This window comes from Monodelphis domestica, chromosome 6, assembly GCF_027887165.1.
Source record: "Monodelphis domestica isolate mMonDom1 chromosome 6, mMonDom1.pri, whole genome shotgun sequence".
Taxonomy (NCBI): domain Eukaryota; kingdom Metazoa; phylum Chordata; class Mammalia; order Didelphimorphia; family Didelphidae; genus Monodelphis; species Monodelphis domestica.
In genome coordinates this window covers 4994415-5007583 of record NC_077232.1, presented here as the reverse complement: position 1 = coordinate 5007583, position 13169 = coordinate 4994415, and the positions used below count along the sequence as shown (strand labels likewise).

The 13169-nt window shown below is 48.8% G+C and overlaps 1 protein-coding gene across 1 annotated transcript; it reads left to right on the top strand.

The window, feature by feature from the left end:
* The first annotated feature begins 1195 nt into the window (after window positions 1–1195).
* GAL (galanin and GMAP prepropeptide) lies at window positions 1196–10522 on the top strand. The gene is made up of 7 exons (XM_007497790.3): window positions 1196–1349; window positions 1852–2099; window positions 3537–3620; window positions 4570–4624; window positions 6996–7082; window positions 8679–8756; window positions 10234–10522. The coding sequence occupies exons 3-7, from the start codon at window positions 3537–3539 to the stop codon at window positions 10293–10295; spliced, it is 366 nt and encodes a 121-aa protein (XP_007497852.1). The 5' UTR covers window positions 1196–1349; window positions 1852–2099; the 3' UTR covers window positions 10296–10522.
* The last annotated feature ends 2647 nt before the right edge of the window (window positions 10523–13169 follow it).

Genomic DNA, 13169 nt, shown 5'->3' with positions numbered 1-13169 from the left:
CTTTGTGTGAGGCCCTGGCAGGAATGGCCCCTCACCGGACCATTGGCATTATGGCTGGTGATGAAGGTGTCCTTTTCTAAGGGGGCCAGACTGGCATCGGGATGGGGAGAAAGAAGAGGGCGACGAGCTGAATGAAAGGATCGAGACGAAGATCTTGGAAAACTCTGGGCAGGGCTGGGATGGCCCCCAGCTCCAGAGGGCCCACCATGGGCTACGGCCAGCCGCCCCCCGTCCTTCCCGAGGACACGAGGGGTCTGGGGGCAGCGGGAGGGCTTCGAGCTGCCAACTGACCAGGTCCAAAGCCCGTTATGGCTGCAGGGGTAAGGTCAGTGCTTTCTGGTTCCAGGCCAGCCTGAGCCTGGGTAGCTGTGATCTGGGCCCTCCACATGGGCCTGAAGCACCGGACAAGGCTATCGGGGCCCCCAAAGGACCCTCCTGCCTAATAGGGACCCCAAAGCTCCTTTTAATGAGAAAGAGGAGCCCACGGGGCCGAGGGTCCTTAACCAAAAGGGGCAGAAAGAAGCCACCGTTCAGGCTCCTTTCAGAGGCAGCTCCAGAATTCAGGCCTGCAAGGTCCTCCCTTTGAAACAGACTAAGCCCATTTTTCACAAGGAAAACTGAGGTAACTGCCACCTCTGGCTCTCACACGCTGGCCAAGAAGGCAGAACTCCGGCCAGCCTGCGGGCGATGGAGGGGGGCTCAAGAGCAATAATGAGCCTCTCGAGGCCTCAGGTGCTGGGAGGACGCTTATAGGAGCCCGGCCGTCACCAGAGGAGCACGAGCTCAGCGAGTCTCCCTGGCCAAGCCCAGAGACTGAGGGCGGAGTGGCTGCTGTCCAAGGTGGCCTGGCTGGGGTCTCTTCTGGGCCGCCTGGGGGCCGGCATGAGGGATGTCCCCGTCACAGCCGGCAGAAGTGCGGAAGGATCTTTTGTTTCAGTCACCGGCTCAGAGAAGGGAAGCTGGCCGCGGCCTCCAGGCCATTTCACAAATAGGGAAACTGAGGCTCAGAGCATTTACAGAGATACCGGGAGAGGAAGCTCCTACTCCGAAAGTCTGGTCCAGCCCCTTCCTGCCTTTGCTCCAGGCTGTGGATGGGGAAGTGGTCTGCTATTGGCTGCCCCCACCCCACCCCACCCGAGACCTCAGCAGCTTTCCAGCCCTCGGGGCCCCACAGGGACAGCTGGGATCGCTACAATCTAGGACGTCCCCAGACGAACTTTGACTTAGACCGCGGGGGCACAATGCTGGGGAGGAACCCGCCAGCCCGACGGCTTCATTTTTAGAAGGAAGAAACTGAGGCTGGGATTGAAGCAGTGGCTAGAGAGAGGGCAGAACCCCAAGAAAGGGAGGTCAGCCTGCAGCTAGGGGTGGCGCAAGCGGGGAAAGCAGGGAGGGTTTGGCTCCCAGCCGCCCCAACCAAAGCGCCCGTCTGCGGGGTGGCCTTGGGCCCCCGCCCCACGGGATGCTGGTTCACCCGAGAGGCTGCAGATGGGGTGGGGAGTGGGAGCAGTCAAGGGCCCCCATCCCGGGCTTCTGGCTTGGGGTGCGGAGGTGCCCTTCTCCTCTCGCGTCCCCGCCAGCCGTCACCCAGGCGACGGGGGCGACTACAGGTAATGGGGGATAATTGCTCGGCGGCGGGCTCTTATCGCCCGGCCGCCAGCCCAGTCCCGCTCCCCGTTTCCCTCCCGCCCCCACCACGTCCCTTGGCGGGCAGCTGGGCTCGCTGAGCTCTCCAAATGCCTCTAATTGGATGACAGTAATTTGTGCCTGTCCTAATGCAGCTGGCCCGCCTCAGGGGCAATTATCCCCCTCGGGCCGCTGACGTGAGCGTTTCTCGGCTCCCCCCGCCAGGCGCGCCTCCCCATAAGTAGGCAGGACTCAGTGGGGAGGGAGGACGCAGGCGAGACGACCAGCCACCTGTCTGCAGCAGCCACAGCCAGCCCGTCGATCCCGCAAGTGGTCGCTCTCCCTCCGGCCCCGCCCCCGCAGCATGCAGTGAGAGCCTGTCGGACCCGAGCCGCTGCCCACAGTCCAGCAGCCGCGCCTGCCCGATCCTCTCCCGTCTACGCTCTCCAGTGCACCAGCGCATCCAGCTCAAGGTAGGGCTGAGGCAGGAGAGACGGGGGCCGCCCGTCCTATCCCGCCTGCCCTCTAAGCTCGCCCCCGGGGGCGGCCAGAGCGTTGGCTCCTTCCCTGGGATTGTCCCTGAGGATCGCCCACCCCGAGGGGAGCGGTCGCTGCCCCGGGCTGCAGGGAAGGCAGCCAGCCTCCCCAGGGGCCGGAGCAGGCGCTCTTAGCGTCCTGTTACGGTGTGGCCAGAAGGCAGGGGCCAAGGCTTGGGCAAATGCTTTCTCCGCGCTCGCTCGCCTCGGACACTTGGCACAAAGGTGATTCTGAGGGGGCAGCTGGGTAGCTCAGTGGATGGAGAGCCAGGCCTAGAGACGGGAGGTCCTGGGTTCAAATCTGACCTCTCAGACACTTCCTAGTTGGATGACCCTGGGCAAGTCCCTGCACCCCCTTACCTAGCTCTTACCGCTCTTCCGCCTTGGAACTAATACACAGTATTGACTCCAAGACGGAAGGTGAGGGTGTAAAAACAAGATGAGAAGGGGCCCCGGGGCTTCGCCAGACTTCTGTCCAAGGGTTCCAGGAAGCCAGATGAGGCGAAGAGCCCCAGAGCTGGAGCTGGGGAGGCTGGGGGGAGGGACCGCTTTCTCTAGCTCTCTCTCCTAAAAGGTCCTTCCTCAACTTGTCCGGGAACCAGTGTCTGCAGCCCCTGTGTCCATGGGATGGACAGCCTGGCATCGGCCCCTGCGTGCAGGCAGGCAACTGCCCCTCAGGAAAGCTGATGCCAATGGTTTTCCCATTCCTCTGATTGAGTTTGGGGCAAATTCTGAGACTTTGAAGATTGGGGGCTTTCTTGTCCACTGCTCGTCCTATCCTTCCTGCTTGAGCTCGGGCAAGTCCCTTAAGTTCTCTGGCCACAGTAGTAACTTGTCAAGTCAACAAGCATTTATTAAGGACCTACTGTGTACCAGGCATTGTGCTAACGACTGAGGATCCCCCCGCCAAAGTAAAAGACCGTCCCAGCTCTGAAGGAGCTCCCAGTCTCTAGGGGACGACCTAGGAAACATTCTGTACCTTTGTATGGAGGGAGGCTTCCTATGGACGCTGGGACTTGGACTGAGACTTGAAGGAAGCGGAGATGATGGGGAGAGAGTGTCAGCCACAAGGGGAAATGCCTGGCTGGGAAATGGGGGTCCTGTGTGCCGAATAGCCAGAAGCCAGCGGCCCTGGCGTGCAGGTTGGGGCAGGGACGGCCCGGAGAGTGGGGGAGGGAAGCTTTGCTCGTCTCTCCCTGTGCCTGGCACTGGGTTTATGCCGGGGCGCCACCTTCCGAATTCCCTTCCGGCCTCCTCTAGCTCGCTGCCTGCCCACCTTCTTTCTAGCACCAATGGCCCCTTTCCCCTCAGTGGGGGCGGGAGGGCCCTCAACCTCTCTCCAGCTCCCACCGCCGCCTTGTCTTCCCCTTGCAGATGCAGCGGTGCGGCCGCAGCCTCCTGTTCGCCTCCCTCATCCTGTGTGCCACGCTGTCCGAGACCCTGGGGCTCGTGCTCTCCGTAAGTGCCTGGGCCTGCAGGGAGGGAGCAGCCCCACCAGAACCCCGAAATCGCTTCTCCCATCTCCCCTAATCCAGGGCAGGAAGGCTGGTAGAGCCCCGGGCAAGGCCAAGGAAAGAGGAGCCCCCAGGGAAGGCGTGCAAGAGGAGCTAAAGGCCACCCTGCAGAGAGCCTGGGCTTTGGGGCAAGGGGAGGAAACTGAGGCCAGCGCTGGTCTTCCCTGCCATTCTCCCAACTCCTTGGGTTCACCCCTTTGGGAAACTAGTAAATCAGCCACGAGGGTGGACAATTCTACCCCCAAGGCTCCCAGGAGCTTGGGCTAGAGGCGAGATGTCCGAGCTCAGCCCACAGTGCAGAGCTGCAGGGAAGGAAAATATTCCCACAGGCAGCCTTTTATTGATTGGAGGGCTTCAGAGGGGAGCCATTTTGTAAATTGGATGCTGAACTCCGAAGGGCTACTTCTGGGACAGTAGATTTAAATTGGGGTGCATCTGAGCCCCGTAAATAACACCATATTGAAGATGGGACTGTAGGAAAGGAACCTTAGAGATTGCCGAGTTTTACAGGGGAGGAAACTGAGGCCCAGCGTACTTTAGTCTCAAGGAGGTAATGCCGTTTCCCAAATTACTTCAATCAGCGCAGTTTGCAAATGGCTCCAGGATTCCCATAGCTCATGCTACACACTCACTCATGAACACATTCCCTGGCATCCTTAAAGATCCTGTGCTTGTTCCATGTTGTAGAGGATACCTAGGCTATGTTCATTCATTCATTCATTCATTCATTCAATTCAATTCAAGGTCACTTGGAAAGCAGACTAAGCCTCAGTTTACCCCCAGTAAGGGCATACCAAAAGAGGTTCCATAATGGTGACTTTTTCCCAAGTTAGGAGCTGTACCAGATTTTGAAAAATCCAGTTATCTAATTGTTTTTTCTCCCTTTGGTGAAGGCCAAGGAAAAGAGAGGCTGGACCTTGAACAGTGCTGGGTATCTCCTTGGTCCACGTAAGTGAAAGAAACACGTATTTTATCCTCCAAAGTGAATGAGACAAACGTTGATCTTCTCTCCCCCCCGCCCCCCCAGTTCTAATTCTGTCACGAATCACCTGAGTTCTCTTCAGCAAACTTCGTTTCTGCTTTAGGCCTCAGTTTCTTCATCTGTAAAATAGGGGCTTGGACCAAGCCATGGGGAGGTTCCCTTCCGACTTGGAACTTGCCCGTTTTTAAATGCTGCGCTTATACAGGGATGCTATTCGCTGTTTGAATGGATGAAAGACAATGTGCAGCCTGGGCTAGCCGAAGATAAGTAAGTCTCCCAAGAAGGTAGCTTTGGTCGGGAGGACGCCAAGCCTCTGAGCGAATCGGAGGTTGTGGGTACCGTCCGTCGGAGGGGTCAGCTGAGCAGGGAGAGAGGCGGGAGGGGCTGGAGGGGGCGGGAAGGTTCATCCTAAAGGCCACTAAATCGGAGATCCATGTCAGCCGCGTTCTAGTCGGAATCAAGGCAAAAGGCTACCCTGGAAGTGGTTAGAGTAGGTTGGAGGCTGCTCAAGGTCTCTTTCCCTGGCCATTGGCTGCGGGCAAAGGTAAGCTGCTGGGTGGGTCCGAGGTTTCGGGGATTCACTCACCCCAACCTAGTGGCGGAAGGGGTCGTTTTGGTCGAGAAGCCCCCAGAAAGCCCTTAGCTGCAGCGGGGGTAGCGCGGAGAGAGCCAGCCCAGTGATCTCGGGCTTTCTCGCTGCCGGCCCTGAGCCGAGTGAGCCCAGCATTCCTTGGGGAGCTCTAGCAAAGACCTCCTCCAGCTCATTCGTCTCAATCAAAATCACGATTCGGTCCAAGAAGAGGTTTTCTTTCGGAGCCTGGAAATGTCTTTTCGGGGTCCCGGGAAGGGGGGCCCACAGTGAGTGCCCTTTGCTAGAGCTGGGACGTGGACCTGGAGGCGGGGCTCTTGCCAGGGAAGGGAGAGAAGGGAGCTTCTCCTCCGGCTCGGCTGGGTGATGGCTGGTACCATGGAGAGAGGCAGGAAGCCCTCCGGAGCCGGAGCTGGGAGTCGCTCCTATTTGACACAAAGAATCCCAGAACTTGGGCTTTGGAGGGGTTCTTGCAGTTCACCTAGTCTAACCCGTGTGCAGATGAGGAAACAGAGCCAGCCAGGCTCAGGGGCCAGACCCAAAGGCAACCAGCGCCGCCCCCTCCCCAAGTGGAAGCTTCCTTGAGAAAAGGGCAGAGGACTTTGGAAAGTGCCACATAGGAAGCAGATGCGGAGGAGGCTGACCCTCACTTGGCTTTGGAGCCACTTCTGGTTATTCGGGCTAGTGCCTGGGCTGATGGGAGCATTTCATGGAAGAAATAAGTGCCTGTGGGCCAGAGGCCGGAGTGCCAGCCCCAGGGCTTTGCCTCCAGAGTAGGAAAGGCATTGTTCCTCAGGCCCTACCTCTGGGGGGTGGGGAATGTTACTAAAAAGGGGGGGGGTAAGGATCCCCAAATAGCAACAAAAACATCGAAATATGATCTCCTCCCCAGCAATAACCTCCCCCAGGTTAATGAGCAAGTGGCAGTAGCTCAACAGCCCCAAGAGGGAGCCCTTTGGGGAATCCTTTATTGAATTAATTGTTTAAACCATTGCCTTCTGCCTTAGAATCAACACTATGTATGGGATCCAAGATGGAAGTGTGGTAAGCCTGGCAATGATCCTGGGACTCCATCCACTGAGCCACCTGGCTGCCCCAAGTGAATAATTTAAGTCAGAACCAGCATCTCAGCCCAGTACTAAATGGGAATGATCCTTGGACCAGCTGGAGAGCCCTTGAGGGCAGCCTGTTGGGAGTAACTAGCTCCAGGCCATCTTGAATCTCAAGTCTTAAAGAGACAGTTTCTGCCTTGTGGTCTGTGTGAAAAGGATAGACAATGGGCCCAGCTGGAGGACTTGTCCCCCAGTGAGTGAACAGACTGTTTCAGCTGGGAGTTAGCTTTAGCCCTCTCCTTGGTTTGGGGAAGGCTGGTTGATGTCCAAAGAGTGGCCTGATGAGGCAACTAGGTGACTCAGTGGATAGGGAGTGAGGCCTAGAGATGGGAGGTCCTGGATTTGAATCTAGTCTCAGACACTTCCCATCTGGGTGACCCTGAGCAAATCACTTCACCCCAATTTCCCAGCCCTTACTGCTCTTTTGCCTTGGAACCAATAAGAGTTTGAAAAAACAGAGTGGCCCTTGTCTCCACCACATGGAGCGTCAATCATGGTAGTGTTCACCCTTGTTTCTTTGGAATGCTGACAGCAGCTCTTGAACCCTTTCCCCTGGCCCAGGAATTCAATACAACCCCACTTGCCCTGCTTGAGGAAGAGGTCACAAACTCTTCCCCCCTTTGCTTGACTCAATAGATGCGGTCGATAACCACAGATCATTTAATGACAAGCATGGCCTCGCTGGCAAACGGGAGCTCCAGCCTGAAGATGGCATGAAGTCAGGTAAGGGCGACAGCACTGCCATGCTACTTTCCTCTCTGCCACAAGCATTCCATTCAGTTCATTTCTGCCCCTAACTAATGTTCAGGGCTACTAACAGGAGCCCAAGCCCAGAGCAGGATGACTTCTAGGGTGCCTCCTCCTGCTCTATGGCCAATCCTCTCCAATTACATTCACACGCTAGTGTGAACTTTTCACATCTCTTGTCAAATATTGTGCCACTGTATTTGTTTTCTCCATTTAAAGAAGAGAAAACCCAGGAGCAGCCATATTCAGGAGCAGGATATTCAGCGACACAGAATAAAGCAGGAAGTCCAAATTTAGAAGGAATTCTTTCAGGGAAGAGTTTCAAAACTATCTTCCTTCTGCCTGGGTGGAATGAGGGCTAAACAACAGCCATCTCCATTTCATCTCCTGCTTGTCTGCAAGGACTTCCACAGCACTGCATCCTGGGTGCCCAGGAACCAAAGGAACAATGTCCAGTGCTCAGCTCTGTTACATCCCATGAACTCTCCTTCCGGCCAGGTCTATTCTCAATTGTTAAAGGAGATTCCTGACCCTTGAGGTAGCCTACACCATAAACAAATAGACCTTTCATGGGGCGGATTGATTCTTGCCTAAACATCCAATTGGCCTTAAGCTACCTTAGGCAACAATCTTTCTACATAATGGTCATGCTTTCATACAGCCCCTTGGAGAACCATATCATCTATATACTTTGATTAGGGATGATTCGACAATTCTCTTCCCTTTCTTCACTTCCAACACACAGGTCTGGATCTGCTTCCCCACATCCCCAGCTGTGTTCTAGAATAATACTTTGGATACTTTTACATACTCTTAGGCTAATGAGACACTCTCAATCTAGAAGGAGAATTGGGCTGGGTGAGCTACATTTTCCAATGCAGATTAAGTTTTATACCTTTAGAAAGCTCCAGAAATCTTGCAGGTCACAGGGAGGGCCATAAACTCTTCTAAAATATGATTGAAAACATTAAAAACCCTCAGATTTATTTCATTTTCTGTTGGCACCTGGCCCTTGAAAATATCAGTAAAATAATATGATGGGAAATGCAATGGACCACAGGGTCTCAGAGATGGGAGGGGGCCTCAGAGGTTAGCTAGTTCACTCTATACCTAGATGAGCATCCACTCTGTAAACATCTCTAACAAGGATCAGTCATCTAGGCTCTACTCAGACTCTTCCTGGAGGTGAGAGCCTATCAGCTGCCAAAGCAGCCTATCCCACTTTGGACAGCTCTCACTGTTAGGAAATTATTCCTTCCATTGAGCTGAACTATGTATCTTCTTGATTTCAAATCATTTCCCCTAGTTCTGCTTTCTGGGGTTGAGCAGAAAAATAGAAGAGGTCAAGATGTGGGGATGTGTGTGTTAGGATGGAAATCGGTGGTTCTGAGTTTCAAATACCAGCTGTGCCAATTCGTACCCCTGTGACTTTAGGCAAGTCACTCTATTTCTCTGGGCCTCAGTTTCCTTATCAACCAAAAGAGAGTGACCAGCTCGAAATCTATGATCCTTTGAAGTCTGCTCCCACTTCAACATGGCATGTTGTGTACATTCACTATTCATACTTTCTAGGAAACTTCGCAAGACCCACAACTGATGACAACATTGTGCGTACCGTACTTGAGTTTCTGACATTCTTGCATCTCAAAGGTACGTGAAAGCATTTTCTATTTCTTATTCTCAGAATGATGGAATATCCTGGGGATTTGTTGAGTAAACAACGAATATGGGAGATTTCTCATACCCAGATTTTATGCAGGCTGAAATTTGACAATTAAAAAACCCTTAATAGCAATTAGAACAATCAGTGGCCCCACTAAATTCTCTTCAGATGCACTCAAGAAATACCAAACATTTCAAGGGAAGTCTGAGATTCCAGACCTGCGTTTCCCCCATGGGAAGCTCTTTCTCCTCTGGGGAAGGCTACTTAGGGCTTGCATTGGGATGATGCAGAGGAAAAGGATGGAGGGTCTGACTGGCATTTTTTATATCTCCCAAGTTCAACCTTTCTCTTTGGTAAGTTTTTACTTGTCTCCTCTGCAGGCATTCCATCTTATTAACTCTTGAAGGGCCTTTAGCTCATACTATTCTATCATATATTTGTCTTAGACTTCCTGCAAATTTGTTCAAATAATGTCCCAAGCACAGCATCAGATTGAAGGAGAAAAAATGAATGATGCAGTAAAGCCTCCTTAATTCTGATGAATCATGGGAATGTGTAGACAAATCTGAATCAGGGAAAGCTACATTCCAATTTATTGTAAGGAAATACTATTTCATATCAAGCATATATATATATATATGTCAAAGTAAGCCAACAGAGTATTGCAAAGGAGGTCTTCAAAAACCTAATAACTATATCAGAAATTTCTATAGTACCTTAACACTTGCAAAATGATTTACACTTTTGATCTTCACAATAACCCTGGGTGGTAGGTGCTACAACCTCTCTTTTGAGCTGCCCAGGGTCACACAGCCAGTAAGTGGCCAAGGCCAGATTTGAACTCATGAAGATCAATCTGCCTGACTGTAGACCCAATACTCTATTCCCTTCAACCCCTGGCTTTACAGATAAGCAACTGCTTCAGAGAATGAAACATTGAACACCACAACATTACAACCCCCTTGCTATCTATTCACCATAAATGTCTTGGCAAAGTGGAAAGTAAATGAATTGTGGGAAAACTGAGGTTCCCCAGAAACCTGGGAATTTGGGTGCTGAAGTTCCTTTTGTCTGATTTAAATCATGGCAAGACCTTTGAGAAAAGACTCTTTGAGAGGGGAAGGACTGGTAACAACCATCAGCAAATGGGGATTCTGAGTGGGGGCCACTTCAGTAGCCAAGGGATCTGTGATCTCACCCCTACCCAAATTCTCCCCATTAATAAAGACTGTAGCCCAATACTGGTTTTCACCCCCAGTAATTTTTACCCATGGTCTGTAGACTCTGCACCAAGGATCTGTCCAGTGTGCTGAATAGTACAATATACTTAGCAGTGACTGATTTGCTATGATCTTGCCTTGACAATGAGTTTGACACACTTAGCCCAGCAGTCCAAGACTAACCGCTCTCTGTTGTCTGTCCTTTAAGTATCCCTGAAACAATACATTCTTTTTCCTCTTGCAGAAGCTGGGGCCCTTGATAGTCTGCCGTTGGCAATCTCCTCAGAAGAAACAAATCAGCCCTGAGAGAATGTGCTTGCTTTTGTCTGTGTTTGTGAGCCTCAAGTCCCATTTTACTTTGATGGGCTTTGATGGAATGGAGTTCAAGGTGTGGTGGTTGATAGTCATCTAGAAGCTTGACATGTAGTAAACTCCTCCTGTCTCTTCTCCCCTCCCTGCTGTGATGTTAGAACCCAAGATTTTGTTTTCGTAAATATTTTACTTTATGTGATAAAATAAAAAACAGCAAAGGATCTTGGTTGTCTCATTCCTCCTCAATCAGGTTTTTAATTTTTATTTATTTAGAATATTTTTCCATGGTTACATGATTCATGATCTTTCCCTCTCTTCAACCCTCTCCCGTCCTGGAACTGATAAGCAATTCCCCTGGGTTATACATGTATCACTCATTCAGGTTAAAAAAAAAAAAATATATATATATATATATAGAGAGAGAGAGAGAGAGAGAGAGACAGAGAGAGAGAGAGGAGAGACAACTTCTGATTCTGTGTCCAATGTACTTCTGCTACTCTAGATAAGTCTGGGACACTTTGACACCTCACTAGCAAGGCAATATTAATTAATATTAATCTGATCAATCAACATAGTAAGATTTGCTTCTTTTTGAAAATTTAAATTTCTTTCTTCATTTTGTTACATTAAAATACCCAGTTAAGACCCTCCCCCTCCCATTAGAGAAGGCATTGTTTGACAAAATGAAAAATGTATATATAAAATTACATCTTACTTATTTCTATTTATCAGTGTTTTCTCTGGTAGTGGACATACACAAGCCACTCCTCAAACAATATTTCTGTTGCTAATGATAATGTTCTCCTGGTAGATAACCATTGGTTAATATGATTTTAAAACGAGAGAAGAAAATCAAATCACTAGCATCAAAAATGAAAAGGGTGAATTTACCACTAATAAAGATGAAATCAAAACAACTACTAGGAATCACTTTGCCCAATTATATGCCAACAAATGAAACAATTTAAGTGAAAGGAAAAAATCCTTATAAAAATTCAAATTGCCTAGATCAACAGAGGAGGAAATAGGATAGAATTCAGAAATTCTAAAACAGAAATATCTATTTTAGAAAAAGACATCAAAAAGACCATAAATGAGCTTCCTAAGAAAAAAAGCAGCAGGACCAAATGGATTTACAAGCAAATTTCCCCAAACATTTGAGGATCATCTAATTCCAATATTAAACAAATTATTTAGAACAATTCGTAAAGAAAGAGTCCTGCCAAATTCCTTTTATGAAGCAAATAGGATGCTGCTACCTAGACCAAGAAGAGCAAAAATGAGAAAGGCCAATTTGATTAAAGAATATAGTTGCAAAAATCCTAATTAAAATAATAGCCAGGAGACTCTAAAAATATCTTACAAAGAATATATGTTATAACCAAACAAAATTTATGTAAACAGGATGATTTAATATGAGGAAAACATAATTGATTCCATCAACAGAAAATTAACCAAAAATCATATGATTATATCAATAGATGAAGAAAAAGCTTTTGACAAAACACAACACTCATTCCTATTTAAAAATACTTTAAAGCAAAGGTATAAATGGATTTTTCCTTAGAATGATGAGAAGTATATAATTTAAACTATCAGCAAACATTATCTTTAAAAAGGATGAGTTAGCAACCTTACCAAAAGATCAGAAATGAAACAAGGATGCCCAATATCACCAATATAATTTAATATTGTATTAGGTATGTCAGCAATAGCAATAAGGGAGGGGGATTGAAAGAATCAGAATGAGCGTCGTTTTATTACTATCTGATTTTGTAGATGATATGAGTAGAAAGTCCTAGAGATTCAATTAAGAAATTAGTTGAAACATCAATAATTTTAGCAGAATGGCAGGTGTAAAGCAAGCCCATAAAGATCATCAGCATTTCTAAATATTACCAATAATGTTCTGTAAGAAGAGATAGAAAGAGATAACCTATTTAAAATAATGATAGGTAGAATAAAACACCTAGGAATATATCTGCCAAAACAAACCCAGGAACTACATAAACATAATCATAAAACACTTTTTATGTGTGAACTTTAGATTACTCCACCCTACTTAGTCTAACAGAAATAGGAATGTCTACACCCATACTTAAGGTTTAAGTATCTAGGAGTATGGCCTATGACAGATATGTGCTAGCAAATGACAAATCAGAAACAGCTGACAGACCTCTGGGCTGTCCTAAATCAAGCTTAAGCTACCATTGGTACAGGTGAGATGCAGGAAAGTGATGTAAAACCATCTATATATTTTGCGTCACTTCTCTCTCCAGCCTCTTTTGTGACAGAGAGGTGGCTGGTGGCAGCTTGATGAGCATCTTGGCATCTTGGTGTGGTGGCGGCTATTGTCCAGTTTAGTGGTGAGTTTTCCTTGACACCATACTGGAGGAAGCCTAGTAACCTAGTTCAGGTGAAGCATCTTCTCTGAGCTCTCTTGAAGTTTAGGCTGATTTTTTTCCTCCTTGACCTTCCAAACACTATCCACTTAGAAGCCTCTAATCTTCTTCAGAAACCTTGTGGTGGAGGACTTTGAACTCCCCCTGGCACAGGCCAGGAGGGTGAAATTCTATACCCTTTCCCTCTCTCTTCTCCTTGATTTCTTCCCTCTTTTTTTATTAAACCAGCATAGATTTCCAAATTGGCTTGGATGTTTCATTTGGGATATGCCCTGGTGGCCAAAAATCAAACTTAGATTAGGTCATGACCCTAAATTATCCTTACATATGTAAATAAAGTCATATTTAAATAACTGGAGAAATATTCATTGTTTATGGGCAGGCAGAGTAAATATAATTAAAATGACAATTCCACCTAACCTAATCTACTTGTTCAATGCCATAAATTAAATTACCACAAAAATAT